Genomic DNA, 26683 nt, shown 5'->3' on the forward strand with positions numbered 1-26683 from the left:
GGTACGAAACTCCATCTCACAGGAGAGGGTAGGCTGGCGAGAGGAGTGACATCAGGTCTAGACACTTGACCAACTGCTTCCTATGACCCTTGATTATAGGGAAGAGACAACACGAAAGCTAATCAATGTGTTCTTGGTCACTTACCTACTCTCAACCGTTCACAATCAGGCAGTTTGCGCCACACTTTTACGTTCACTAGTGATGACTCCTGATACAAGCCAAAGAAGCAGCTTTTCACCTATCTCGAAGAACGAAGCCGAAAGGGGTGTGCGAGACAACACACCTGCTAGAGCAATGACCACCAGCCTTTATCTCTGACAGGAAAGCCGTCCCTAGCTAAGATGAACAAATTCATGCCGGGTGCCGTTAGCGTTAGAAAACCCCATCTCATGATCGTTTTTTGCCTCCATCTTTCTCTCAGAGCACAGCTCGCAGACGGGCTTCTTCGGTGGTACTGCCGAGAAGTCGAACCCACTTGGGGTCAAGGATAGCGAAGCGGTTCAAGCTCAACTCACCCCACCCACCTTTCCCGTTGCTGAGAATAGAGTCGGCGGGAAGGCTGAGACTTTTTTGACGTGCATGAACTGCTTGCCGACGATGGTGCTTCAGATATCGAGAAGGCGTGCTGGTTGGGTCAGAGAGCGGGAAAGTCTCTTTTGTTCGCTTTTGTGAGACTAGACAAGTTGCAGCAAGTGGATCGTTTGTTTCTAGGTTTCGGGGCGGGAGTGGTGTTTATGGCGAGTTTGATGCTTTTTTGACGGAGATTTTGTAGGTATCAGGCAGGCGCACAGAGAGAGAGAGAGAGAGAGAGAGAGAGAGAGAGAGAGAGAGAGAGAGAGTGTAACCGAAGACAGGATCTTGTCGGTACTAGGCTACCCTTGTCTCCTGCAGACTAGCAGGCGCGAACGGGGTGGCATCCGCGTGGCCGATCGTGCTGAGTCCGGCGGTCCAATCATCGGCGCCTGGAGGGATGCCCCCCGGTGCCGAGTCGCCGAGGGGAAGGCCAAGATGCGGGTCCGTCTCGGCGGGCGAGGGGTCCGGCGCTAGTGCAAAATGACGGTGAGATGCGGGAGTGCGGCGCGGGAAGAAGACGAGGGCCTGTTCGACCTATCACTGGCGTTCGATGTGAAGTTGACGAGGTGGACCTTGGCAAAGTGTGTCTTGTGACGAGGCTTTTTTGACGGATTCGGTATTACGAGGTTTGTCGTTCAGGGGTAAAAGAATGAGGTTGCAGGGGCACGTGGTGAGAAGCTGCGTCGTTTGTGATGGATTGGTTTTCCTGTTCCAAGGGGAATTCGGTAAACCATTGTGGTGTTGGGTGATGTCGATAATCAACTCGAGGTTGTACATAATAGACTTGTATACAATACGTTGCCTACATAGCTAAACCAAAACCAAAAGCCATTTGAATCCGTCAGGAACAAAGCATTCATCTGTTCAACATGCAGAACTTGACCCCAGAACCACCTGCGCCAATGCCTCGCCAACCACCACAACCCCTCGCCCGCGTCCTCGCCGCAGATGAAGTCGTTCCCACGGTCCAGCGCGTCCTCGCAATCCAACGCGCCGCCCGCGAAAACGCAGTCGCGTCCATCACGCCGTCCGAGGCAACCTTCGCTAACACCATCGGTCCCTTCCTGCGTGCCGACGACGAGACGCAGGGCGAGACGGGCTCCTTCAGCGTGCTCCGCTTCTCTGGCCCGGACACGGCTACCGCCGAGGCCATAGAGGAAGGTATGAGGCTCTGGTCTGCGTCTACGGCGGAGAGGTTGCGGATGAAGGGAGTCTATGAGCTTGTCAATGCCGTCAAGGAGAGGGACGAGGAAGGGCTCGGGGATGAGGAGAAGAGGATCGTGAGGGACTTATGGCTGGATTATCGCGGAGCTGGGCATGGAGTCTTGGATGAGGAGGGAGTTCGGGTGTATTTGGAGCGGAGGGAGAGGATTGAGGAGTTGAAGAGGGCGTTTAGGAAGAATCTGTACAAGGGGGGCGGAGGCCTCTGGTTCACGGAGGCGGAGCTGGAGGGTATACCCAGAGAAGAGATGGAGAGATGGAAGTTTGGGCGGGAAGACGTGCTGGAGGAAAGGGGCAAGAGGTTTGTCACGCTGGAGAGGGCGGATTACGATGCTGTGCTGCGGTATGCGCGTGATTCGGAGACGAGGAGGCGGGTGTATGTTGCGTTTGACAATCGGTTCCCTGAGAACGTGCCGCTGTACAAGGAGATGCTTGTCCTACGAGACGAGAATGCGAGGATGTTGGGGTATGGGAACCACGCGGAGTTCCGGATCGAGAGGAGGGTTGCGCCGTCGACTGGGTGGGTTGAGGAGTTCTTGGGACGGCTGAGAAAGGGATTGGAGCCTCGGGGAAGGGAAGAGATGGCGAGAATTGTGGACAGGAAGAGGAATGAGTTGGGGATTGTTCGTGAAGAGAAGGATAAAGAGGAGGGGGGGATTCTGCCATGGGATTTTGAGTACTATACGAGACTTCTTGAGGAAGAGGCGGACGTTGACCAGGAGAAGATGTCCGAGTATTTCCCCCTGAATCATACGTTATTGGCCATGCTGAGTTTGTTCTCCGAGTTTCTGGGTTTTGAGTTCGAACCCGTACCGAAGAGCGATTTAGTTGGAAAGATCTGGGACAAGGGGGTACAGGTTTGGGCAGTCTGGGAGGGAAGAGGGGAGAGAAAGGGAGAGTTTGTGGGATACCTGTACGCCGACGTTCTGTGGAGAGAAGGGAAATACCGGACGGCGTGCAATGTCAACCTGCAATGCGTACGTTGCCGAGACCTGTTCTCCTTTGGGCTCGTTCCATCAGAAAGAATCACTGACTGGTCAACAGGGTTACTTGAAGGAGGATGGCACCAGAGTCTACCCTGCCACGGTGCTCATGTGTGCCTTTCAGCCCCCTACAGCCGCGTCTTGTGCGCTGTTAAAGCATCGCGAGGTCGTGACATTGTTCCACGGTACGCCTAAACCAGTCCAATTCCCTTCTTCGTCCCTTTTATCTCACATTGTCAACCTCAAATATGATTCGTGATACACTCCTTTTCTGCACCCGTCCGATGGGAATGGTTTTCGCTCACACTGCCCACACAGAGCTGGGCCACGGGCTTCACGATCTTGTATCCCGCACAAAGCATACCCGCTTCCACGGAACGCGTGTGGCGCCCGACTTTGGCGAGGCGCCGAGCACGATGTTGGAAAAGTGGTGCTGGATGCCGGAAGAGCTCGTCAAGATGGGCCGGCACTACACGCGCGTCGATCCGGCGTACATGGCGAAGTGGAAGGAATACCATGGGGATGGTGAAGAGCCCCCGCAGGAAAAGATGCCAAAGGAGTTGGCCGAAAACTTGGTACAGAGTCGAGAGCTGAACCGGGGTCTATGGTTCCTAAGGCAGCTGTAAGTTTTCTGTCTTTTTCTACCTTTCTTTTGTTACCTCGTGTGATTGTTATGGTGATTTGATGGATTACTGACACGGAACAGAGTATTTGCCACGTTTGATATGATGGTGAACAATCAAGAGTCAACCGAGGCTCTGAGAGAGCTGGACGAAGTGAAGCTCTACAACGACCTTCAGGATTCCATGACACTCTGCCCGAATCCTGATAAGAGAGGGTACGGACTGGTTCACTCCACGCATCTCATCGAGCTCTACGACGCGGGCTACTACGCCTACATGAGGTACGTTTGCTGCATAGAATCATTTCTACAATCTCATCCAGAGTTCAACGGGAGCTGAGGCCCTCTACCAATGACTCATGCCCCGTCACTACAGCTTCCAAGTGCAGTGCTGACTTACCACCACAAAGCGCCCAAGCATTCGCGGCCTCCTTCTTCGAGTCGTGCTTCGCCAAGGACCCCCGCAGTCCTGAAGTCTGGGACCGGTACCGAAGAGGAATCCTCGAGTACGGCGGCAGCAGAGACGAAATGGTGACGATGAAAGAGTTTCTGGGTAGGGAGCCCGGGCCGGATGCGTTGTTGAGAAGTCTCGGGTTATTGGAGGGTGATAGGAGTGATGTTGGACCAACGGCGGCATCGACTTGAAACCATTTGCGATTAGTCTCATGGCACCACCATCTTTAGTATTTCTTCGAGACAGGATCTTGAGTGTGAGATACGACGATTGTTTGAAAATGATTGTTGGATCGAGTCGCGGCCGAAGTTGCTCTCGACTCAGACTGAGACTGAAGCTCGTATTAGAAAGCTCAGCTGATCTGCTTGTCCTGCGTCTGCTCAGGTACTACCGCTCCGAGACAGTCTCAATAGACACTGCTGTCTCTTGCACACAGTGTGTCTGGCTCTGTCAAGCTTCAATGGTAAGCAAATCACGTATCGGATACAGTATGTTGCGCAGCAGCCCATTTTCTGGGGTAATAGAGAACTGCGACCACACCTCGATACGAGGCTTGACAGGGTTACCTTTGTAATTGACTCAATCTTGTAAGACATCCCTCGGGGCAATCCACTTTGCCTTCGCGGGTGCGAACGGTGTTACTGAGCCATGATTCCACGATAGCTTCATGTTCAGCTGGTGTTGACGGGTTTCATTCGTTGGCATCCGCTCATGCTAATCGTGCCACATTCACTCAAGATTGCTCAAACTGGCTCAGCTAGCTCATATTGGGGCCAGTGAGACCGTTAGACGTGTCCTGCATTCAGGTTCCTACAATAGATAAAAAGCGACTGTCCGGCTGCTTCAACTCGTTTCCATGTCGCGCTCAATCACCAGTCAGCCATCAAATACTCAAGAGATACGATCAAGTCGTCAATATGAAGTCTACCATAGTCGCCTTCGTAGGCCTCATCTCCTTTGTCGTTGCCCAGAGATGCAACGCCGATAACTGCGCCCGCAGAGTGACCGGCACCTTCAGGGCCGCCGGCGTCCCGGACGTCACAAGCCGCGGCTTAGACTGCTCCTCTTACATGCAGACCACCGTCATTCCGGACACGTTGTAAGTCCCAGAAACTAGAAGCAGCACGAGTTCCAGCCACAAGCTCTGACATGATCTACTAGCACTTCCACCATCACCACCACGATCTACACCGACAATATACCCCTTACCCCAACTACTACCTTCTCTCAGTCTACAACCCGTGCCCCCATCACGCAATCTCCAACCTCAGTCCCCTCCTACGCGGGGGTCTCCTGCACCAGCACCAGCGCCTACTCCTCAGCCTGCAGCTGCTGGGGCTACACCCCTTACATAACGACCCTTCCCGCGCCAGTCGCCACCGTCACGGCAACCCAATACGCCAACCCAGGCTGCCGCGGCGCCCGCGACTGTCCCTTTGACGGCGTGAACCTCTACCAGTGCCCCGGCGGCGGTGGAAAGCTCTGCACTTGTCTTCGCGAGGTCGATAGGAACTTGGACGAACCGGGTCGGAGGCACGTCTGCGTGGAGAGTAAGGGATGTAACGAGGTCAGGACGTGTACTTCGTCGAGCAGCTGCAGCGCGGGCGAGGCGTGCGTGTGGAATTACTGCTGTGAACGGCAGCGGAGAAGGATTTGTCTAAAGTATGCGCCTTTGGCGTGTGGTAACCCGACTCTGCCTAGAAATATCTTTGAAGAGCGGTGGGAGTTGGTTGAGCCCCGAGGTAGCAGGATGGTGTGAGCTTGGTTGATGATGCTTAGGCAGTGCTTCGAGGGACGATTGAGGGACGTTGTGTCGGCGAGTGATAATTGGACGGACGAGTAAGCCCCAAAAGACTTCTGGATAGTCGTAGGGAACAGGAAAATAGCAAAATTCCAAACCCACTCGCTTCCCAGTCCAAAACCTCAAACATGCACTTTTGATGATGCCCTCACTTCCCCTTCCACCTCACCCGGCTAGCATACTGCGCAAACCTCACAACCTCCTCCTGCTCAAGCAACAACTCAACAGTATAATACTGCCTCGCAAGCTCCTCATGCCCCGCGAAACGATGCACAAAGGAGTGACACAGCCGACACAGCCACGCCACGTTGTTCAGCTCCTCCTCGCGGTGCCACCCGCGCTTGACGACTTTATCGTGCACCATGCGCGGAATGAGGTGATGATACGTCAACCCGATCCAGTCCCGCCCGCATAACTCGCATCCATCCACGGAATCTCGCGTCGAGCGCGGGGGAGGCGGCGGCGCGACGAGGGCGGAGATGTACTCTGTCAACACGGGGGCCAGGAACTCGTGGGCGCCTTGTTTCGCTGGGTCGACGATGTGGTAGGCTGCCAGCGAGTCCGCAACGTCTGAGGATAGAGTGGGTAAGAGGTCTGCTACATCAGCGCCGGTGAGTGGAAGGGGGAAGCGGGATTGTAGGAGGGACGGGTCGGCTGTGTGGGTTGCGTGGGATAAGGATTTGAGGTCCGGGGGAAACGAGTCAAAGGTTTCGGAGGCGAGGTAGGATGTGAAGTCGATCATGTCGTCTGCGTCCACCTGAGTGTTATCATCGTCGTCGCCAGTGCCGGCGCCGCTGGTGACGGCTGAGGGCACATCATCATTTTGAGATTTGGGCAGCCGGCGAGGATTCGCCTTCTTGGAGCGGCGTTTTGGTTTCGGTGCTGGTTTGGTCACGCGTTCTACGACGGCGGCGGAGAGGCAGTCTCGTAATGTTTCAAACTGGGGTGAATCTTCATCAGAACTTCTCATTGTCTCATCTATGGTGGCAAGTTTTGATTCTGTGAGGTGAAATTCTTCTCATGAAAAGTGTGAGTGAGATGAGGTAGAAGACGTGAATCGATGACGTTGAGTCGACGTTGCTTTTCGGAGCTCACCTCACGATCCGTTCGGACGGAGGGCGGGCGATTTTAGGGCACTTTAGCGCGTTGTCTGTGGGGAGCGGGGGCGCCCGGGTATAAGTGCGCATCCCCCTCCCCCACGTTTTGGGTGACGGAAGCCGGCTGAGAGGCGTTCGGACGACATTCCTTCCATCTGACCATCGTGGCTTTCCTTTTGCGAGGTCTTCGTTTAAAATCCATCTCGTAGTAATCGGCATTGAAATCCCGGCTTTGACACAGGCAAGTCCGGGCCATTGAGCGACATGGAGCAAGACAAGCGCAAGACAATCATCGCTTTTGATCTATACGGCACTCTCCTATCAACCGAATCCATCGCAAAGCAACTCGCAGAGCTCTACGGCGACGAAGATGAAGCCAAAACCCTGGCGGCGCAGTGGCGGCGGTATCAGCTCGAGTACACATGGCGTATCAACAGCATGGGTTCGTACCGCATTCAGAATCTTGTAAGGCTTAAAAAAGGTGATAGTAGGCTAAGACAACGAGACACATCCAGGCACATACCGTCCGTTTTCCGACATCACTCGCGCAGCGCTGAAGCATGCCATCGCGGAGAGAAAGAAGCCAACTCTCTCAAAGCAGGACGAGGACCGTCTTATAGAAGCTTATAACGGTCTCCAAGCCTTCTCGGACATTGAGTCGGCGATGCGCATTGTCGAAGGGAACAGCTCCATCGACGCGTACGTGTTTTCCAACGGGACGGATGACATGGTCAGCGCATCCATCAGAACCTGCCCCGAAATCAATCAACGCAAGAGCCGTATCTTTGGCCCTGAGAAGTTGGTGACGGTGGAAGGGGCACGTTGCTTCAAGCCCGCTCCTGCGACGTACCGGCACTTTGCGGAGAAGGTGGGTATGACTGGCAGAGAAGGCGACATTTGGCTTGTGAGTTCAAATCCGTTTGATGCACTCGGAGCGAGAGCGGCCGGGTGGCAGTCTGCATGGATCGACAGGGCCGGGACGGGATGGATTGATGCACTGGGAAGCGTCATTGGCACTGAGCCGACAATCGTTGCTCAAGGGGTTGATGAAGCTCTACAGAGAATTGCGGAGCTCGGAAACTAGCCATGAGGAAAACAGCCGCTCAAGATTGTAGATCTGGCAAGGTTTCTACTTGCCGCCTCGGTGTCGCTTTGCAAGACGGAGAAAAGGATTCACTTCAAGCATCATGCTGGACCCCAAGTATCCACATCACGTTGGCAACGGTTTCTGAGCTTATTTCAAGCCGGAGCACAGTGCTAGTCCTATTCCCCAAACTTTCAAACACTGGAATAGATCACCATGACGACATTGATGTCATTCAGACTGGGAATCCGTACACAATGGGCCCGTCGCATCAAGACCCCTACAGTACGCAAGCCGATTCACAAGCGAAACAGTCGAACAAGTCTCAACTTCCGATCTCCGGCTGCAACTACCATGCGCATTTCTAGCGTTGATGATGACGACGGATGCGAGAATGATGCCACGTAGACGACAAGCTTAAAAGTTTAGTGCATGTTCGGCATGTTATGCCGTAGTCGGGTCTTGACCCTTGAAGCCTTGAACGTGTATGAGATGGGCAAGGTTGACAGTCATTTCGGCTAGTTTTGCCGCATCAGGAGGAAAGCGCGCGCTGATGTAGTTGTACTCTGTATCTTCCACGACGAAGCTGTGCTGGATATTTAGCAATCGTTGTTGCATCCGCGGAGGGGGGAGACACGAACGGTCGGCTGGGCATCCAGCTGCTCTTGAACTGACTGGGATCTTTCACCACTTTGCGCATCTGACACCATAAGCACTTGAACAAGTCGTCCTCCATAACTTGAGCTGTATACTTACCGAATCCTCGACATTCTCTGTGCCCGCACCGTATGTCTTATAGTAGTCGCCCAGAAATAGCCTGGTTCCATGATACGCCAGCGACTCGAAGCATCCGGGGAGTGCCGTCGTCGTGCAGTGATACAGAACACTGTTACCGTCCTGGCTCTTGGTGTTGCAGAGCACCAGCGGACCGTGGCAGATAGCCGTGACAATCTTTTTGCCCGGCTTCTTGGTCTGGGGGAAGTAATCGGCCAGCAGCTTCTGCGCGGTGGTCGAGTCCATGAGCTGCCTCACTTCCTTGTCGTGACCGCCGGGAATATGCACAATGTCGAAGTCATCGAGCGTAAAGCCCAACGAAGTCCAGGATAGGGGGTTCTGCATTTCGGCAGATTTGACCATCGTATCGTGGAGCTTTATCGTGGAGGCCGCGGCGCCCTGTTAGACGGGTAGCAGGTCAACTCTAACTGCATCACCAGATTGCCATGCCTCGGCGGGTGGGAGAGATGCGGGATATTGGCTAAGGGAGGAATTTGCAAGCGCTCATGGTGCAATTGTGTCGACGTCGAACAATGACGACGTTTGCAACATCTTGCGAAAGAGAGTCATCGTACAAGAAACTTCTGGGAAAGACCCTCGAGCATGCGGGCATCGCAGCGGGGCATTGAGCCCGTTTCGGTTGCAAAGTTTACGTCGAATCCTGCATCTTTGAAGGTCTGGTAGGGGATAGCAACCTCTGCGAAGCAAGACGGGAGAGATTAGCTTTGCGGTTCGTAACGCAGATCCCGTTGAGTAAGGGATTTGCCATGTTTGGACGATTGGAGCTGGTGCGGGGCTACAGGATTAGGGGGATGGAGATGGAGTCTGACAAGGACCGGGACGATGTCGGGGACTTGGCGTTGAGGATGATGAAGATCACCTGCCTGTGGGATCATGGCCGTAGTCGGCCATGATGATGAGGACTTTGACCATATTGGTGACTCTTGAGGATGTATTACCAGCAGCGATAGATTGAAGCCGAACGAGAACAACGATGATGGTACGAGCTGGACGAGACGACACGACACGGGTGACGTTGAAGGATCTGAATCGTCTGAAGTTGGCTGACAGGGAGAGACGTGGGAGTGATCAACGCGGGGTTGGCAGATCACCGTGGCCGACGAATTGCACCGTATGGCACGGCACATACGGATAGGTACTCGTTGGTGCGTGCCGCATCGCCGGAACAAGCGAGACAGGTTGACATCAGCGTTGAACTCTGAACGTTTGAACAGCAAGTCAGTCGTCAGCTTATTCCTTTGCACATTTACTGCCCAAGAGCTTGGCTTGCATTCCGCGTCGGCATATCTCGCATGCCTCTGCTGACTCGCTAGGGTTGTTGTTGATTGCTGTAAACAGAACTGATCTCGTGGACATGTGTATCTGATTTGATGTTGCGTCTCAGGCGAGATGAAGAAATGAAGAAGCGGCTGGAAATTGACGGACGGACTCAAAGGACTGTGCTTCATGTGCTTGATCAAATTGATGCGTCCGTGAACAAGTTCCCGGTTCCAACGTTGGACATTGGATGAGCGGACCCTGAAGCGACCCGACATGAGGCAGGCAGGGGCTCAGAGTCAAGGGGCTGGCAAGGGCAGAGGCAAGGGCAGGCAAGCAAGGAAGGCACACTAAAATGTCCGTGTGCCCGGTTCCTGCCCCTAACTTCTTGGGAACGTACCTCACTTGGTAACGGAGACGCAGCGCTAATGCAACGGGGACCCGTCAAAAGCGGAACCCCCTCTCGACGTCATCTCTGCCAGACTTTTTCCGTCTCTCCCCCCTTACTGCACAGTGTACGTCTGCGCCTTGCTTTCCGTTTACCTGATACCTGACCAACTTACGGATACCTCAAGGCTCAAACTTTTATTCATCTTTCCATCTCCCCGTCAGCGCGAGTCTGCCTTGTCTACTTTGTCTGTTACTCGTACGGCTTGGATGTGCCGTCGCACAGAGATCTGATTCCAATCTCATCCTTGCTTACTTCACCTTGGGATTCGCTACACATGCACTTACATCTGCACACATTCGTTCCGTCTGTACCTCGCAGTAAGCCAGTCACAATGCGGCTACCAAGATGCAGACTACCCCAGTGCCAAGCGGCTGATGCGAACCTTGACACCAGGCTTTTATCCTGACATTCTCTGCACGACTAATGGCCGCCATTCCACACACACACACATACACTATACAAGTATCCGTAGCTAGATACAGGGCGGACAGCTCACCTAGCTACAGCTCCAACGATATTCAAGCTTTCACCAGTCTCCATAACGCATGACATCGTGATCCTCTTGGTCCCGTCAGTACCGGCACCAAGTCCACTCCAACCCGCACATCCTGCCCTTCCCATCCAGTGGGCCCCGCCGGTTTACGCAACCACGCCAACTTAGTCTCCCCGGACTCGCTCCCCGGATAGGAAGAAGCAGGCGCAAGCGCGCTCTCAAGTCTCTCTCGTGTAATTACACAACAATACCCTACCTACCGGTACGGGGTACAGAGCACTTCGTCCCCTTGTCTTCTCCCATGTATCCGTACCAAACCCTTGCTGCCAGACTCCCGGCAGCTCGGAAACTCATAGCTCGTCTAGATAAGGCCACTATGACCCGCCGTTGTGGACAGTGACGACAGTCTGGGCCCTTCGTTTCTTGATATATGCCCCCTTCCTGCCACGCCCAGTTTCCGCGCCTGTTCTTGTTCTCGTCACTCTTCATCGACACACTTCACCCACCCATTCCACCGTCCATCCCATCTCCAACTCGCCCACACTCACGCACACGCACACGACGAGGAATCTCTCACTCGACAAGACGATGCCTGCCAGCAATCTTCTCTCGGAGCAGGTCCAGCTCGGAGGCACCTACGTTGACACCGTTGTCGAGATATCCGAAGAGCTGTTTCACATGAAGGAGCTTCTACCGCTAGTCAAGCTCCTGACCCTCGTCTACAAGATGCGCTCACCTAACGCTGATGAGGAGCATCACATGAACACCCTTTTGCGGACATTGTCAGGCGACAACCTCAATAAGATAACTACGGACCGGTATCCCGAAGGATTCACCAGAGACGAGACCGTCAAGTCATTCAGCAGATTTCTGAGCCCAGTTCTCAACGGTCTCACCGGCCTCGGCGATTTCGAGCAAGCCGTGGGCGCTGGCGAAGACCCTGACTCATTCCGCCAATTCTGGGCTCTCGACGACAGAAATCTGCTCTCCGACGCCGCTTCAGGCAGAGGCCCCCTCGCCGCAAGCACAGAGCCCATCATCCCATTCCTCGAGACCTTTGTGAAGGACCGCAGTCGCCGCATAGCCTTGACCCAGGATCACGGCGCTCTAGTGCTGGTTCCCAACCAAACGAGGCCCGGCGATGAGATCTGGATGATGTCCCGTGCGTCGTCCCTGGTTGTCGTGCGAAGACTTGATCAGCCGGAAGACTCGACGACAGACCTGAGCGTCCTTGGCGATGCTTACAGCCACGGGTTTGTCAAGGGTAAGCCGCCACGGGGCTGCAAGCGTCAGGCATACGACGACCTGGAATTCTTGACATCGTCCGTTGCTGTTGGCCTCGCCGGCGGTGTGCCGAGGTAGAGACAGTCGTTTACTGGGCTATCTTATTTGCCAGCCATCTGCCGATGCAATCTGGCCATGGTGGGCACGAGACTGCAAAAGCAACACAGCTTTCACATGTGCAATCTCTCAACATCAGCCATCTAGTTCGAAGGATAGTCAAGCCTTGTTCTGCGCCATGAGCCGATGGGAATCCTCCCGCATGCCCTTGTCGCTGTGGCTGCATCGGATCGCAACACGTATACTTTTTGTACAACAACAACAAGCCCGAGGAGCAAAAGTCCCTCGATGAATCATTCAGCGCCAGGGTCAACGCCTCGCAGACTCGAAAGGCAGCATTCTGCAGCGTTATTTCTTTTGTTGCCTGGGGGGATCACTCAACGCTCCTCCTTGGCATTGGGTTCTGGGAACGGGAGTTTGTGAGACTGGGAATCACGGAATTAGGAAAGAAAAGGAAAGGAAAAGGCAACACAGAACAACACTGGCGTACCATGGGATTCTCTTCGAAAAAAGAAATTGGGATTTGCATTCTGACACTCATCACTTTAGAGGCATTATTAGATACCCCAACTTGAATCTTTTATTACATTGAACTTTGACGAAACGGTGAATTTGATGCAATCTCGTCTATCGCGAACCTACTCAGGTGCTGTGGTCATTGTGGAAGGTGATTTAATTTCCCGGGATGATTTGCTGACAAGTGACAACCCCTCTGGGCCTCCAATCCCAAATGGGGCCCCTGAATCCTCCTGAGCTATCCGTAACCTACGGAATGGTCAATAGGGCTCTAGCGAACCTTAAAGCGACCTAGCTTATCACGAATCAGGTGAATAAAAGACGTAGGTTTCCGTACGGAGCATCGGATACGGAGTCAATGCTTACGCGGGAGCCTAAATCGGAGCGGACCTCATCCACTGACGGCGCCGTTTGTTCTTCCACTGCATCTCAAAATATCTCTGCTTAAATACTCGGGACAATTTTCTTTCAACAAAAGTTTAAACGTCAATTCAGCCGCGCACCGTCGCACGCGGAAACCGTTGGTGAAATTGCACTTTGTGCCACGCGACGACGGTGTCGACGGTGGGAGGCGTTTTTTTTTTTGGAGATTACTTGGGCAACTCTGCAACATATCACAGCTGGCACCAAGTGGAACACGACGTGGCTGACACTCTCGAGACATTCAGCGGCCGGTGACATATCTTGCACATTCAACATCAAGTTTGAGTTGCACAACATGGACGGGGTCTTGGCTTACATCCTGAGGTCTCTCACGGCGGCCGTCCTAGTCGCCGCCGTGGGATCGGTGTTATACTTTTTTAAGCTTCTGAGGAAGCACCGGGGCAAGATGGCTGAGCTGAGGAAGCAGGGACTGGTGAGTTCTCCTTCGCCCTTCTCATCGCGCTCCATCACGTCATGAGAGACTATCATGAACGTCCACATCAGACTAACCACAAAACACAGCCAATTGTCCCCCACAGCTTCCTCTTCGGCAATCTCCTCGAGGCCAAGAAAGCATTCGACACCCTTCCGCCGGGCGTCCACGCAAACTACGCCCTCGCCCGCCTGGGCGAGCTCCACGGCAAAAATGGCGCCTACTACATCGACACCTGGCCCATGGCCGACCCGATGCTCGTCGTCACAGACCCGGACATGGCCCACCAGACAGTCTACCACCCGGTCGCCGGCGCCCAGAAGCCCCCCATGCTCGTCGGCTGGTTCCACCCCATCACCGGCGGGCCGAGCCAGTTCGACACAAACGGCCGGCCGTGGAAGAACCTCCACGCCCTCTTCAACCCCAGCTTCAGCAACCAGAACATCACCGCCGCCGTGCCCATCATCCTCGGCAACATTGCCACTTTCACCGACCGGCTGCGCGCCAGGGTCTCCACCTCCGGGGGCGATGGTGGTGGTGGTGATGAGGGAGACATGTTCAGGCTGGAACCCCTGATGCTGGACCTCATCACCGACGTCATCGGCGAAGTCCTCCTTAACGTCCGCCTCGAAACCCAGAAACAGCAACATCCCCTCGCCGAGGCAATGAAGGGCCAGCTCCGCCTCAAATTCACGTCCCACAAGCCCGAGAACCTCCTAGCCCCCATCGACCCCTTCCTCCTCTTCCGCACCTGGAACGGGGGGCGCATCCTCGACAACCACATCAAGCACCAAATCAACGCCCGCTTCGCCACCCTTCTGCAAAACAAAGCCCACAACCGCGACAAGTCGGAAAACTTCCAATCCGTCCTCGACAGCGCTCTCGAGAACTGGCTCGCGCAACCCGGGAACGCGGGTCGCGAGGAGCTCGACGCTTCCTACCTCTCCCTCATGACGCGCAATATGCGCATGTTCTTCTTCGCGGGCTACGACTCCTCCGCCGCGACGATAGTCTACTGCCTGCACAACATCGCCTCCCGCCCTGCCATCCTCGCCCGCGTCCGCGCAGAACACGACGCCGTCCTCAGCACCGACGTCTACGCGGCACCGGCCAAAATCGCGGAAACCCCGGCCCTGCTCAACGCCTTACCTTTCACAAACGCCTGCATCAAGGAGTCCTTGCGCCTTTTCCCGCCCGCAGGCGGCATCCGCCAGGGCTGCGCTGATCTAGTCCTGCACGACGCCGAGGGCAACGCCTATCCGACGGACGGCATCGCCGTCGACATGCTGCACTGGGCCATTGGCCGGAACCCGCGATACTGGGCTCGGCCGGACGAGTTCGTACCCGAGCGATGGCTCGTGACGGATCCAAAGCATGAGCTGCACCCGCCCAAGGGTGGCTGGCGGATTTTCGAGTACGGGCCGCGGTTGTGTGTGGGACAGCAGCTTGTTATGACGGAGGCGAGGGCCGTGTTGGCGTGCGTGGTGCGGGAGTTTGATATCCGGGATTGCTATGGCGAGATTGACGGCGGTGAGGGGAAGATCGATACGAGCGGGTTGGGTGGGCAGAGGGTTTTCATGGTGGAGGCGGGCGCTGCGCATCCTACGGATGGGTATCCTTGTAGGGTATCTTTAAGCGGGTATGGGAAGTGAGAGAGATCTAAGACCAAGTCCACAATTAAGATAAAGCATATTTATACTGGTCGTTTACGTGCTCATGTGTGCGTGCGTGTGCTTCGCTCGCTTAAAGAATCTTTTCTGGCGTGGAAACGGTTGCCTGCAAAGGGGACGAGGTGCCATAGCCGAAGGGTGAGCAGTGATTTGCGGAAAGAGAATTAGGGTTCTGTAAAGAGGAAGGCTTTTGATGTCAGCAAGCAAACCAAGTCAAGCACGCTGACCTGGGATCCATATTCTCTCGAAGTTATGACTATGGACCTCATGTATGATACCCGTGCAAGACGCACATCCACTCGGACCCTGCCAAGGGAGGCATTTTTGCATAATAAGACCAAGTAGAGGGAACAGAACTGTATACAGTGTAACGATTTTCAGTCATGTGTCTTTTCAGATAGCGAGAGTGATATATAATCAAGCCGTGGCTCGTTAACATTGGGGTCTCTCTTCCATCCCATCTTTTCCCCCTTTTGGCGTCGTCTGATCCAACACCCAGAACGCCGTGAGCCATGTGATATAATGAGATGAAAAGTATACAAATTTGCAAGCAGACACCGAGTGTCTGTGCAAGAAGTGAAAGAAAACAATTCGAAAATCAGAAGGGTATATCCGTCCACCTTTTTCAATCATCCGCCTTTTCTCTCTGCGAGTTGGAAAACCATGGAAGCATCACTGGCTCCTCTTGCGCTTCCGCTCCCAAGTGTTGTCTCCAGCACCGCCGCCAACAATATCCGACTCCTCAATCTCGATCCTCGGCGGCGGCGGCATAGCCGACAAGATTGGTGGGCTGCTGGGTCCGACAACACTATCGTCGCTGTCCTGCCTCCGATGTCCAAGAAGCGCCTGCCTATCTCCCCCACGACCATGCACCGCCTCCTCCTCGTCCATCTCTGGCACGGCGACGAGGACGTGCGAGCTGCCCCAGCTCGGCGCGCGTCCCATGCTCTCCCTCGTAACGACCTTTCCGTTTGACATGGATCCGCTGCCGACATAGCTGTCGCTTCGGCCAAGGGGATCCGCGCCGGGGCTGCTGTTGTTCGCCCACCCAAACTCATTACTCATGGCGCGTTCGACCATATACCTATCGAACTGCGTGTCTCTTTCGTTGTTATACTGCGAGGGTCTGCGCTGTAGGGATGTTGCTTCGGATTCCTGCTGTTGCTGTTGCTGTGCCGTCTGTTGTGTTTCTTGCTTCTGAAGCGATGACTTTGTTGAGGATGTGGATATCCGGCGGAGGGAACGGTCTGCAAGGCTAAGGCCGCCGATGGAAAGACGACCATTGTAGGAGGTCTCGCCTTCGAGGTCGTTGAAGCCGTAGGGCTTGTGGTTTACGGGGTAATGGTAGTCGTCGTACTTGACGAGTCGGCGATACGTCTGGATCGAGTAAACGCCTGGTATGGCGACGAGAATTCTGTGTGTTGTTAGTTGTGTCCCTCAGAGAGTCATGATTATCGACGTGGCTTACAGAAGAAAACAATCCAAGCCGAGACCAACAACTGAGTAGTGGCTGTCCTTTCTCTGCACGAATACCACAACATCGAGGGCCAAAACGGCCAGGGAGCAGACGATCTTCAAAATGTGGGTAAAAAGCATGGTCCATGGCGTCAGGGTTTCGGCGGCGAGCTTTGAGATTTCGTAAAACGTGGAAAATAGGCAGACGAGGGAAAAGGCGATGTTGACAGATTCCCAACTATACCCGGGTCAGTACACGAACTTGATGGTAAACACAGTCCCAACCCTGACTTACACGACCTCTACCATGGGAAACATCCCTTTTGTTTCCTCCTCGGTTTCCCAGTTCCTAAGAGTATCCGATAGGCGCCAAGAGAAGAGAGCGATGACGACGAGGAAGACTAGCAACTGAAGGATCCAAAGAGGCACAAGCAGCGCCATGCGCCATCTTGACCGGTCGAACTGAGCTTGTTGGCGGTGTAGAACCATTGCTGCGGTTTCTTGTATGTGGTAAGGATGATGTTCCTCGGAGGGTTTTGACTCGGGTCGCCGGAGTTGATGTTGTTGTTCGAGGCTGAGGAAGACTAGTCTGGACTCAAGGCGAACACAGGGAGTTATAAGCTGAGGGTCTTAGACAGGATGAAAATCATAACAATGACGACAGGGGTAGTCAGTCGGAACAGGGCCCGAGAAGCGCGGAAAGGGAGGCTGTGATGAGGCGACCCAGGTGGCAGGTGGTTGCTTGATTCGAGTTTGTCGGCAAATTGCTATATATAAAACCACCTCTTCCAGAAAGCCGGGACGTCTGAAATGAGCAAGAGGAATTCCCAGCCAGGCTGCAGTATATCGAGGGACACTAAGCCCTGTCCAGGAAACACCTCTCTAGTCACAACTTGCTTCTGCCCTAGGCGGATTGGCTGGGCATCAGGGCATCTGGGGCCGCTCTACTCCAGGTTGAAAGCGGTGAAGCGTACTCTGTATACAGCCACGATTGTTTCATTGGACAGACCCTTCCGGTTCCCGCAGTGAGCTGCCCCTTGTCAGCCCAGTTCAGCTCCTAGCACTGATCGGGGGCGTAATGGATACCTTTGGGGAAGGACTCAAGGAGTCTGAGCAGTGGGAACGTTGGGAGCAACGGGGGTCCTCCGCTAGTCATCGTTGGATTGTTGGAGCCTAGCAGCTAAGCTAGGGTGATCTCAGGGTCTCGGGCCATGAGGAGATTAACGCCGTGACGCCTTCCCGCGAGAATAGCTACCACCCCTATGCCTGCGCGGCTCCCTTCCGTGGACTACCACGCAAGGGCGAGTATCTTGCCGAATGGTGGAATGTTGCCGTCCCACCCGCTACTCTGTACTGTTTGAGGCATCGGATGGCGTTTGCGGCTGAGGTCAAGGCCCTGCGATCGATATCACTCGATCAGGCAAGCGGCCCTGGCCATCAGTTCATGCCTACCTCGTCCCTCGCAGAGCATCCTACTACTGTCAGGGACGCTGCGCTGTCAGCATGGCAGACAACAGCATAGCGGGCAACAAGCGCAGTGCCTCGAACAGATGGCTGCAAAGTCCTTCTCGTTCAGGTGATTCGCAGTGCCAACAAATGCGCACCCCCAGCTTCACAGCCTGGCTGATGTCGAACAAAACAGGAAATGCGAGTCCCAGAGTTTCGGCTCTCTATAGCGAGGTGGAGGGTCGGGCAGATCAAGGGTTGGCTCCAACTTCATCTCGCTACGCTCGCTACGCGCTTGTCGTCTTCCTTCAGGATCGGCTGTCGATGGGCATGAGACGCGCTTGTGGTGGCTGCGCAGGCAAAATCAACCAAAACCGGTCCACTTGTAAAATTCCCCGCCTACACCATTGGAGATTGTATCATTTTGCGGCACAGGCAGACACGTTTTGTTCGTTCTGGGGGCGCTAGTCTCCGAAACAGAACCATCGAGGGCTGCTGTAACTAGTGAAAGTCGTGGTGGGGAGGGATTCCCACTAACTGGCTGGTCCAACATCCGAACGTGGGTGACTGGCCGGTCTTGTTGGTCTGTTTGATGATGTGGTGACTTCTCCTTGGCTGTTCAGCCTGTTCTGAGCTCTGGTCTCCTCCCCAAGAAACCAACGGCATTTTCAGCAGGGCTGACAGGGTGGGGAGAAATGTTGAAAGCGGTCTAGTTCAAGGCTAATTTGAGCGTCTCACTGCTGACGCCAGGGACGAGAGACATCGTCCGGTTCCTGGTTTCTATTGCAATCTGTTCATCTCTTATGCTGTCCTTGCATGGAACGGGGAGGCTGTGATCCGTCAAGGCTGCAGCTTTCCACGAGGAATTTGCGCGAGTTTATCTCGATGAGGACTGTAGATGGGAAAGGTGAGATGCCATGGCGAGGCCGGATTGTTTACGACGAGCTTAATTGAGGTTGGGTCTGTCCCTAATCCACTTGGTTGCATTGGATGTGACTCTGGAGCCCGACGCAACGGGACAAGTACCCATCGTTTGGGTCGTTGGTGCAATGTTGTGGTATGGCAGGGTAGGGTAGGGAGCTCGGAAGATTATTGTTAGTTTGTCTGCAGTCGAGACCATCGGCTACCAGACAGTCTTGGTAAAAAGAAACGACCAAGACACGTTTGGAGGTGAGCGCGGAATTGGAAGACGGTGGAAGAAGCAAGTGAGTCAACGCCTGAGGTGACGAGAGAGGGCTGTGCACTGCAATACCTACCTTAGCCATCGAGCCTTCCCAAACGATGGAAACTAAGGTAGAAAGTGGGTCGCCACCTTGTCTCTCGTCTGTGCCTTCCATCTCTGTTTAGTTTTTTTCCCTTACCTGTTCAACTTTAAATCTTTCCTTTAGACGACCCAAATAATGTCTCAATTGGGAGACTCAACGTCAATGCTTCCGTTCGTGTGCTGATCAAATGAGAAGACATCATCTGAACGCCTGGTACGGCGGGAAAAGTGATGCGGAAGCATGAAAGATCGCCATAGGGCATCAAGCACACCGTTATAGAACGGCAACCGGCTGGCATGACTTGATGAGCAGCCAAGTCAAGCAGTCAGTTTCAGACGATAACGAACTCGCCAAAGGCACGAATCGGACGCCTGGCCATGCCAAAGCAGTAATCCTTGTCCTCCGCCCGTCCCGTCACGTTCATGTCAAAGACGTCAGCTTGTCAAGAAGCAGTATCATCGACAATTGACTTTCGTTGGATCGTCCTCCATCAGCCGACAACTGAGCAACTCTGAAGTTGTCAACGACCCAGATGCCCGGAATGTAACGTCCTTGTCTGCGATGCATCACGCCCCCAAACAATCGCCCCAACACCAACGAAACATCAGACACAAACTCTATTGAGCCCGCAAATGATCCCGACCTCTTCTTATCGACTTTCGACCATTGCATATAGGCGGTGTGGAGCGGCCCTGTCTGTTGTTGCCAAACAGCCCCAACAGACCAGAGACTCGGGTCAGCATTGCCGTGACAGCGATTGCACTCAGCCTACAATCCAGACATATGGGGCTCGCTGGAAAAACAATGAATCCATGGAGCATTCAGAAACAGGCACTCGCATTACCGAGCCCCGTCCGCAACGCAGCAGGCTATTCAGCGGAGCAGCTGTATCAAAGCAGGAAGAGAACCCGCTTCGCAAGACGATGAAGCGTGGCTGAGCGACCAGACGAAAAACCGGACCCCCAGTTCCTCACTACTCGTGGAGACAGGCCGTTGTGCCCACTGCGCTAGGCGTCTGAAGCGAGCTGCGCATGCTGCCCCTCTCAGGCGTACCCCTGCCACCGCCCACATGGAGTGGGTTTGGCGCGTTTAAGCTTACAGCCAAGTAATGGTCTTCCTCGAGCCTGGGTATTCCTAAGTTCCCAGGAAGCAGAAAATAGCAACCGTCGTCGGGACACTTCCTCTTCCGGTTATGTTCGAGAGGCTGATCACCTGCCGAATCAGTTTGACATGATGGATGGTGAGTGACAGTTCGGCTGGCGCATTGATTGACACACATCAGAGATGATGCCGCTGACGCAAGCATGGAAAGGAGAGAGCGCGAGGGGTACTGCAAGAATGACTCCTGTGAGAAAAGACTGGAAGCCAGTGACAACCGCATAGCGGCGTGCTACTGACTGCCAGGTTATATTTCAGAATTATCTGCCACAGAAGGCGGGGGGATATTGTCTGTCACCCATTCCGTTGAATCCGGTCCCAAAATTCAAAGTAAAGCCAAAATCATTGATTGATTTGCCATGATGCCTATATCGCCCTGTAACCCTCCATACCGGTATTGCCGCCAGATTACGAGTTTATGGACGTCTTTAATAATATTGTGTTGTCGTTTTGCAGTTCGTGATAGTGTCCGTCGGGCTCTATTTCCCAATCCTTCTCTTTAAGTCGGGTTGGCTTGATTGTTTAGAGACCGGCTTCCTTGTTGGCCTGGTAAACGCCGGCGGTGTTGAAGGGAACGATGTTGCCGTTGGCATCCGTCATGGCGGCTTCGTTGACGGGAACAGTGGAAGCAGCCTGGCGCTTCTCGACCACTGAGCTCATGTTAGTATTCCCTAAGCTTCATCCATTATAGCCAAATCGAGATGGCAACATACTCTCGGTCGGAGCAGCAGCAACGAAGGCAGCGGCAACGGCGAAAAGAGTGAAAACGGAGTACTTCATTTTGACGGTTGGTTGGAAAAGTCGTTGATTGGAACGAGTGGTCGGCCGGCGACGAGCAGATAAGTTATACAAGAAGAGAAGGTTGTAAAGTCAAGTACGTTGAGAGAGTGTGTTGGATGACTAGCAAGATCGAAAGAAACAGAACACGGCAAGGAGACGGACGTATTTGTATGTTATCGATGAAGCCCACATACCTTACTTTCGCCCCCCGTCCCCTCAGGGGGGGTCTCTCTGTGCCAAGTATCACCATCGACATCACACATCAGACAAGGACGCTATAGACGAGGAACACCGATAGCGCACGGCTACACGGCCACACACACGCAGATCTGCCATCCAAATTCTGACTGGAACTTTACAGTCCTGTCGCTCCCGCACCATGAAGTTGAGACCAAGCGGTCAGGGCTTCCCAACGCCCGGTTCCATCCCTGGCCATGGTCGCCGCGACCCGCCTGCCCTCGCAACTTTCAATAGCCCTGGTCGTCCGCTAAGGAGGCAGCCGCGAGCTCTTCTAGACGAGGCCAAGTTCGATGTGGGTGAAAACAAGGGACTTCCCGGCGTGTCATCTGCACTTACAGGAACGGTGCCAAGACCTGGAACAAGAGAGTTGAGGAAACCATGGGATATGGAGCTGATTGACTGGCCCATCCCTATCATCTGGAGACTTCTCCTCCTCCTCTGTCCTCATCTCTTCCATCTTCCCCAGCCTGTCCGCCTGGTGTCTGCTTCAAGCCCACGTCAGGTAAGTGGATAGATCGGCATCTTATTGGGGTGAGGTTTGATCGCGGGAGTAGAGGACCCCAGAGGGGACGATGGGGCAACGTCTGAAACTGGGCTGTGACGAAGAAGCCGCGTAGCAGTGGCCCCACTAGTCAAAATGAGTGCCTTTGCCACAGAAGCCCATCGATCCTCCTCTCTCGCAAGCCGCAACCCCTGTTGCCCAAGGCTAGGACGAGCGAAGATCAGACAGTAAGCCGCTCGCTTTCAGCAAGTTCCGGTAGCAAAGTCAGCAGGGGAAGGCGGGGTTTCGAAGAGGGAGTCGAGGGACTGCGGCATACGCTACCCCGGCCGCTGCAAGTTGCCAAGTCTTCACCCCGGTGTACCTTATTCGTGAAGCTTGGCTTTGAGGTTGATCAGTGGGAATGGCGCTCCCGGGACGTGGGATGGTCCAGACTTTTTCGTCCTTGCGAGAGACAGGAGAGGCGTAGAGAACAGACCGGTTCCAGGGGGCGGCTCACTTCTTCGACAGCGGAATGACGGGATGAAGAAGGCGTTCGGACCAGTGTCATTCCTGTTCAGGGGGTGTTTCGAAACTGGCGGACCCTTGCTACATCGACGTCAGGGAGAGTTTGATGCGGGAAAATCATTAGAGCGGCCCGTTAGTATTTTTAGCGTCTGCTCCCTCCTAGACTTCTGTTCCCGGGCACTCATGAACTTAGTCATCCAGAAAACGGGTGTGGCTGATGATATGTGGCGCAAGTCATATGGCGCAGTAAGCCTGTGTTAGCCACGGCACAGCATGGCATAACCGAGCTATGCAAATTGTGCACAGTGACATGTCGCGACATAACTGCCCCAGAACTGCATAACCGCCGGGGCCAAATCGCGGGGTTCCGTTATCTGAAGTGGGGTTTGAAGCGGTACGTACCCCCGATCAGCACCTTTAGCTACCTTACCTTATGCTCAGAGGCAGGCAGCCCCTCCCAGCCCAAGCTGACCTCACTTGGGGGAAGCTTTCCTCGCCATCCTCATCTCCTTCTCTTTCGTACTCAAATACTGCATAACTCGTCCATCTCCGCGTCCCCTGCTGAACCTCGTGCGGTCGCCAGCCCGAACAACTCTTTGGAACGCTCTGTAGCTCCCAAGACACGCCACCACCATCGCCACCACTGTCACCTCACACCACCCGCCGGATTCTTTTGAAACGAGCTCATGGCTTCCGTGGAACACTGCCTCTACTGCTTCGAGGCTCTGGCTTCGCACCTGGAGAAGCGGCCGGGACTGTCCCTCAAGGAGATCAAACAGTCATGGCCCGAATACGCCAAAACCCTGTCACCCGGCCTCGGTGACGGCAAGGACGGCAAGAAGCTCCTCCCGGCCCTGCAACGCCTTGCCGAACCCTCCAGCGACTCCGCCTCGGCCTCCTCCGGCTCTAGCATCTCCCTCTCCGCCGAGACACCCGCAACCTCCGCCGACTCCCTCGCCGAAGACGACGAAACCGACGGCATCTCCGAGTCCCCCCTCTTCGTCACCTGGAACACCGTCTCCCCCCGCTCGGGCCACCGCTCACTGCGCGGCTGCATCGGCACTTTCGAAGCACAAGACCTCGCCGACGGCCTGTCGAGCTACGCCCTCACCTCGGCGCTGCACGACATGCGCTTCCCGCCCGTCGAGGCCCCCGAGCTCCCCTCCCTCGAGGTCGCCGTCACCCTCCTCACCGACTTTGAGGACGCCGACGACGCCATGGACTGGACCCTCGGCGTGCACGGCCTGCGCATCAGCTTCTTCTACCACGGGAAACGCTACGGCGCGACATACCTCCCCGACGTCGCCGTCGAGCAGGAGTGGACCAAGGAGGAGACTCTGGTGAGCCTCATGCGCAAGGCGGGGTGGATGGGCAGCAAGAGCAAGTGGCAGGACGTCGAGCTCAAGGTCGTGCGATATCAGGGTAAGAAGGAGTCTTTGGAGTATGGCGAATACAAGAAGTGGGCCGACTGGGTTCAGAAGAACAAGACGAAGTCGGGCTGAGCTAAGCATCCGGGCTTTCTGTGCTGTCAACATTATGATGAAGAATATGGGAATGGCGTTATACTTGGGAATTGAGACATCCACTTTTAGGAGTCATGGATCAGGCAATGGGTTATATGGATATAGAAGGCTTCTAATCCCTTCTACTAGATGGAGGGATGCCTTTGTGTGGTAATACAGGCAACTTCAGCTCTACAACTCTAGCTAACCGTTTGTGCGGGTAATGAATCATGGCTATGTTCGTATGTGGCAGATGTTGTAGCGACATCTGAGTGCTCTTGGTAGCTAGTAACATGACAACGGTGATGATTCGAAATGATAGGATTCGTATCTCAATCAGCGCTGGAAGCTCGTCTACTATAGTAGCAAGGTTTGGTCACTGAATGTTACTTCATTATCAGTGTTCAACCTGAGACATGGCCCCCAGGCCTCTTAGGCATCATCTAAAGTGTTAGTCATTGAATCTGAGGTATCTTGGGCGCTGCTCTGACAGTCACTTACTTACGAGATGATAAGCTTCCTTCCTCACCGGCGTTGCAAAGTCTTGATCCTCTTCCGTCCACAATGGACTTGGTACTACATCAGACCTTGCGACACTGCGTACTTATGTATTCTCTTGCACTCCGATAGTGGTATGTGACTTCAAAGCACAAGATATGAGATGAATACGCGAAACGCCACCGCATCTGAATAATTCTAGCACATGTCATGTACGAAGCGTGGAAGGGAGAAACCTCTTTGATGTATACAGATGACTTTGCTCTTGGTATCAGGTCTAATTACATTGTACCGCACGCAAATAAATACATTTCATAAAGTCGTAAAGTTGTGTTCGCTCCTTGTGTCTTTGTTACACAAACAAAAGTCCTCGGGAATCTGGAATTAACCCGAAGACACCTGACAACAACAGCATATAATCATGCAGCTGGGTCCTCATCTCACCAGAGGAGCCCAGCTTTCCTCCCCTCCTTCGTGTCTAGTATCTCGTCCTGCTGCGACTGCTACGGTACACATTCGCAGGCGGCAAAGGCGACCCGCTAGCCCTCCTCCTCTTGTCAACGACAACAGGCTGCGTGTACCGGACCTCGTCAACCACATACGACGGGCGCCGGCTATGGCTGTGCCTCGAGGTCTCGTGGTGGTACCGGTGCTGCGTGCGTCTGCGATGCCTTGAGCCGGGCGATCGGCCGCGGTACCGGCGACTGCGCTCGTCGTACTCGTCCTTTTCGGACCAGTCGTTGGGCCGGCTCCACATGCCGCACGACTTGACGATCCACAGCAGGAGGAGGAAGCCGGCGATGGAGCCGATGACGATGCCGGCGATGGCGCCCCCGCTGAGGTTGTTATTGGAGGCGGACTCCTCTGTCGTCTCGGGGGTCGAGGTGATTGTCGTGACGACTTGGCGGGAGGCGAGGATGGCGCGAAGGGGGGAGGGGAGGGTTCTTGTTGGTGGGAGGAAGTCTGATGGGTGGCGTTTTGTGAGGCCTGCGGTGAGGGCCGAGAGGGTGTTTGAGATTGGTGTTATCGGTGCCATGGTGTTGAGAATAAGTTTATTTTGGATGGTGGTGTATGTTGTATGGCTGATGTTGTATGACTGATGGGAGCTACGTGTGAGTGGCCGATGATGGGTGAAGTCTAGTACAGACACCCGAAGGAAGATGAGACCTCAGATGACAGCTGAGCTAGACCTTGCAAAGAGCGGGGAGGGAAGGACACAAGTGATAAATAGTATGTAGTTGGTGACAGGAACATGACGCCCGTCTACCATAATGAGCGCATTTCAATAAGAGAAGGGCAGGGCAACCTTATGGGTATGGCTCACTGCAAATCTGCCAAGCGAACTTCTCAAAGGCCACCCCCCGGCGAGGACGATTGAATGGGGCTGGGTGGGAAACCCGGGCCTGCAATTCATGGGCCTTATGGATGTGACAAGCAGGGGTAGGGATGTCACGAAGAGCCAGTGATGAGAGCCAGCAGCATCGGGGAGCAAAGTGAACAAGTGTGTGAGTGGAAACGTTTTCTTCGTGCCATGGGCATTGACGGGTAGCATTGAACAAGCGCAGGAAAGGCAGACGGAATCCTTGGTCGAATCCCCCCCCCCCCCGCTCGAGTTTGCAGGGTAAATCTTGGACTAACACCACGGACTACGACGCAGATATGCAGCATTTTCCCTCGGTAGCTTGGTCTGCCGAACTGCGAGTAACCCGGGTTTGAGGGGACTTCAAGCTTTTGCGCCTGAGCGAGTGTTAGTTCAAGCTTGTTTTACCTCCAGCTCTACCGCCATTCCCTACGTCCAAGACAAAGAAGCTATTTACCCAACGCGGGGTCCACCGCGTCTCGGGGACCATTGTCTCTGATGCGCCGTTTTGATCAATTGTTTTAGTTCGAGCAAGGAGGCCCGTTTGAATTTGATGAATCAAACCACAACCCTGGTCTCGACTTTCCTCATATGGAGGGAACATTACGGCTTGTCTTACACGGGAGAGGAGCAAGGGAGGGCGGGGGGTCGGTCGCCCGCACAGCACCAGGTATCCCAATTGAGATTTCTCCATAACAAAAGGCCTAGACGATCAGAAAAAACAAGCTGGCGATGCCGGACAGAAGGTTAATTCGCGA

At 54.4% G+C, this 26683-nt stretch overlaps 13 protein-coding genes across 13 annotated transcripts; 8 read left to right on the forward strand and 5 right to left on the reverse strand.

The window, feature by feature from the left end:
• Positions 1 to 1443: 1443 nt before the first annotated feature.
• On the forward strand, positions 1444 to 4045 carry CCOS01_07607 (peptidase family M3; the record flags this gene model as incomplete). The annotated part of the gene is made up of 5 exons (XM_060455770.1): positions 1444 to 2772; positions 2840 to 2963; positions 3097 to 3400; positions 3485 to 3682; positions 3811 to 4045. 5 exons carry the CDS (start codon positions 1444 to 1446, stop codon positions 4043 to 4045), a joined length of 2190 nt encoding a protein of 729 aa, XP_060313662.1.
• Positions 4046 to 4771: 726 nt separating this feature from the next.
• On the forward strand, positions 4772 to 5613 carry CCOS01_07608 (uncharacterized protein; the record flags this gene model as incomplete). Its single annotated transcript, XM_060455771.1, has 2 exons — positions 4772 to 4953; positions 5016 to 5613. The coding sequence occupies 2 exons, from the start codon at positions 4772 to 4774 to the stop codon at positions 5611 to 5613; spliced, it is 780 nt and encodes a 259-aa protein (XP_060313663.1).
• Positions 5614 to 5803: 190 nt separating this feature from the next.
• On the reverse strand, positions 5804 to 6625 carry CCOS01_07609 (YisB protein; the record flags this gene model as incomplete). Its single annotated transcript, XM_060455772.1, has 1 exon — positions 5804 to 6625. The coding sequence occupies one exon, from the start codon at positions 6623 to 6625 to the stop codon at positions 5804 to 5806; it is 822 nt and encodes a 273-aa protein (XP_060313664.1).
• Positions 6626 to 7016: 391 nt separating this feature from the next.
• CCOS01_07610 (haloacid dehalogenase) lies at positions 7017 to 7836 on the forward strand (the record flags this gene model as incomplete). The annotated part of the gene is made up of 2 exons (XM_060455773.1): positions 7017 to 7194; positions 7268 to 7836. The coding sequence occupies 2 exons, from the start codon at positions 7017 to 7019 to the stop codon at positions 7834 to 7836; spliced, it is 747 nt and encodes a 248-aa protein (XP_060313665.1).
• A 444-nt stretch (positions 7837 to 8280) lies between these two features.
• CCOS01_07611 (ThiJ/PfpI family protein) lies at positions 8281 to 10166 on the reverse strand (the record flags this gene model as incomplete). Its single annotated transcript, XM_060455774.1, has 5 exons — positions 8281 to 8427; positions 8593 to 9009; positions 9186 to 9307; positions 9761 to 9829; positions 10061 to 10166. 5 exons carry the CDS (start codon positions 10164 to 10166, stop codon positions 8281 to 8283), a joined length of 861 nt encoding a protein of 286 aa, XP_060313666.1.
• A 1254-nt stretch (positions 10167 to 11420) lies between these two features.
• CCOS01_07612 (uncharacterized protein) lies at positions 11421 to 12194 on the forward strand (the record flags this gene model as incomplete). The annotated part of the gene is made up of 1 exon (XM_060455775.1): positions 11421 to 12194. The coding sequence occupies one exon, from the start codon at positions 11421 to 11423 to the stop codon at positions 12192 to 12194; it is 774 nt and encodes a 257-aa protein (XP_060313667.1).
• Positions 12195 to 13407: 1213 nt separating this feature from the next.
• CCOS01_07613 (cytochrome P450) lies at positions 13408 to 15197 on the forward strand (the record flags this gene model as incomplete). The annotated part of the gene is made up of 2 exons (XM_060455776.1): positions 13408 to 13545; positions 13635 to 15197. 2 exons carry the CDS (start codon positions 13408 to 13410, stop codon positions 15195 to 15197), a joined length of 1701 nt encoding a protein of 566 aa, XP_060313668.1.
• Positions 15198 to 15887: 690 nt separating this feature from the next.
• On the reverse strand, positions 15888 to 17159 carry CCOS01_07614 (uncharacterized protein; the record flags this gene model as incomplete). The annotated part of the gene is made up of 3 exons (XM_060455777.1): positions 15888 to 16629; positions 16684 to 16908; positions 16966 to 17159. The coding sequence occupies 3 exons, from the start codon at positions 17157 to 17159 to the stop codon at positions 15888 to 15890; spliced, it is 1161 nt and encodes a 386-aa protein (XP_060313669.1).
• Positions 17160 to 17748: 589 nt separating this feature from the next.
• On the forward strand, positions 17749 to 18192 carry CCOS01_07615 (uncharacterized protein; the record flags this gene model as incomplete). Its single annotated transcript, XM_060455778.1, has 2 exons — positions 17749 to 17786; positions 17871 to 18192. The coding sequence occupies 2 exons, from the start codon at positions 17749 to 17751 to the stop codon at positions 18190 to 18192; spliced, it is 360 nt and encodes a 119-aa protein (XP_060313670.1).
• Positions 18193 to 21061: 2869 nt separating this feature from the next.
• On the reverse strand, positions 21062 to 21319 carry CCOS01_07616 (uncharacterized protein; the record flags this gene model as incomplete). The annotated part of the gene is made up of 2 exons (XM_060455779.1): positions 21062 to 21189; positions 21253 to 21319. The coding sequence occupies 2 exons, from the start codon at positions 21317 to 21319 to the stop codon at positions 21062 to 21064; spliced, it is 195 nt and encodes a 64-aa protein (XP_060313671.1).
• A 379-nt stretch (positions 21320 to 21698) lies between these two features.
• Positions 21699 to 22269, forward strand: CCOS01_07617 (uncharacterized protein; the record flags this gene model as incomplete). Its single annotated transcript, XM_060455780.1, has 2 exons — positions 21699 to 22061; positions 22216 to 22269. The coding sequence occupies 2 exons, from the start codon at positions 21699 to 21701 to the stop codon at positions 22267 to 22269; spliced, it is 417 nt and encodes a 138-aa protein (XP_060313672.1).
• Positions 22270 to 23251: 982 nt separating this feature from the next.
• On the forward strand, positions 23252 to 24067 carry CCOS01_07618 (uncharacterized protein; the record flags this gene model as incomplete). Its single annotated transcript, XM_060455781.1, has 1 exon — positions 23252 to 24067. One exon carries the CDS (start codon positions 23252 to 23254, stop codon positions 24065 to 24067), a length of 816 nt encoding a protein of 271 aa, XP_060313673.1.
• Positions 24068 to 25043: 976 nt separating this feature from the next.
• CCOS01_07619 (uncharacterized protein) lies at positions 25044 to 25601 on the reverse strand (the record flags this gene model as incomplete). Its single annotated transcript, XM_060455782.1, has 1 exon — positions 25044 to 25601. One exon carries the CDS (start codon positions 25599 to 25601, stop codon positions 25044 to 25046), a length of 558 nt encoding a protein of 185 aa, XP_060313674.1.
• Positions 25602 to 26683: the final 1082 nt, after the last annotated feature.

This window comes from Colletotrichum costaricense (assembly GCF_030867565.1).
Source record: "Colletotrichum costaricense strain IMI 309622 chromosome Unknown Scaffold_7.1, whole genome shotgun sequence".
Taxonomy (NCBI): domain Eukaryota; kingdom Fungi; phylum Ascomycota; class Sordariomycetes; order Glomerellales; family Glomerellaceae; genus Colletotrichum; species Colletotrichum costaricense.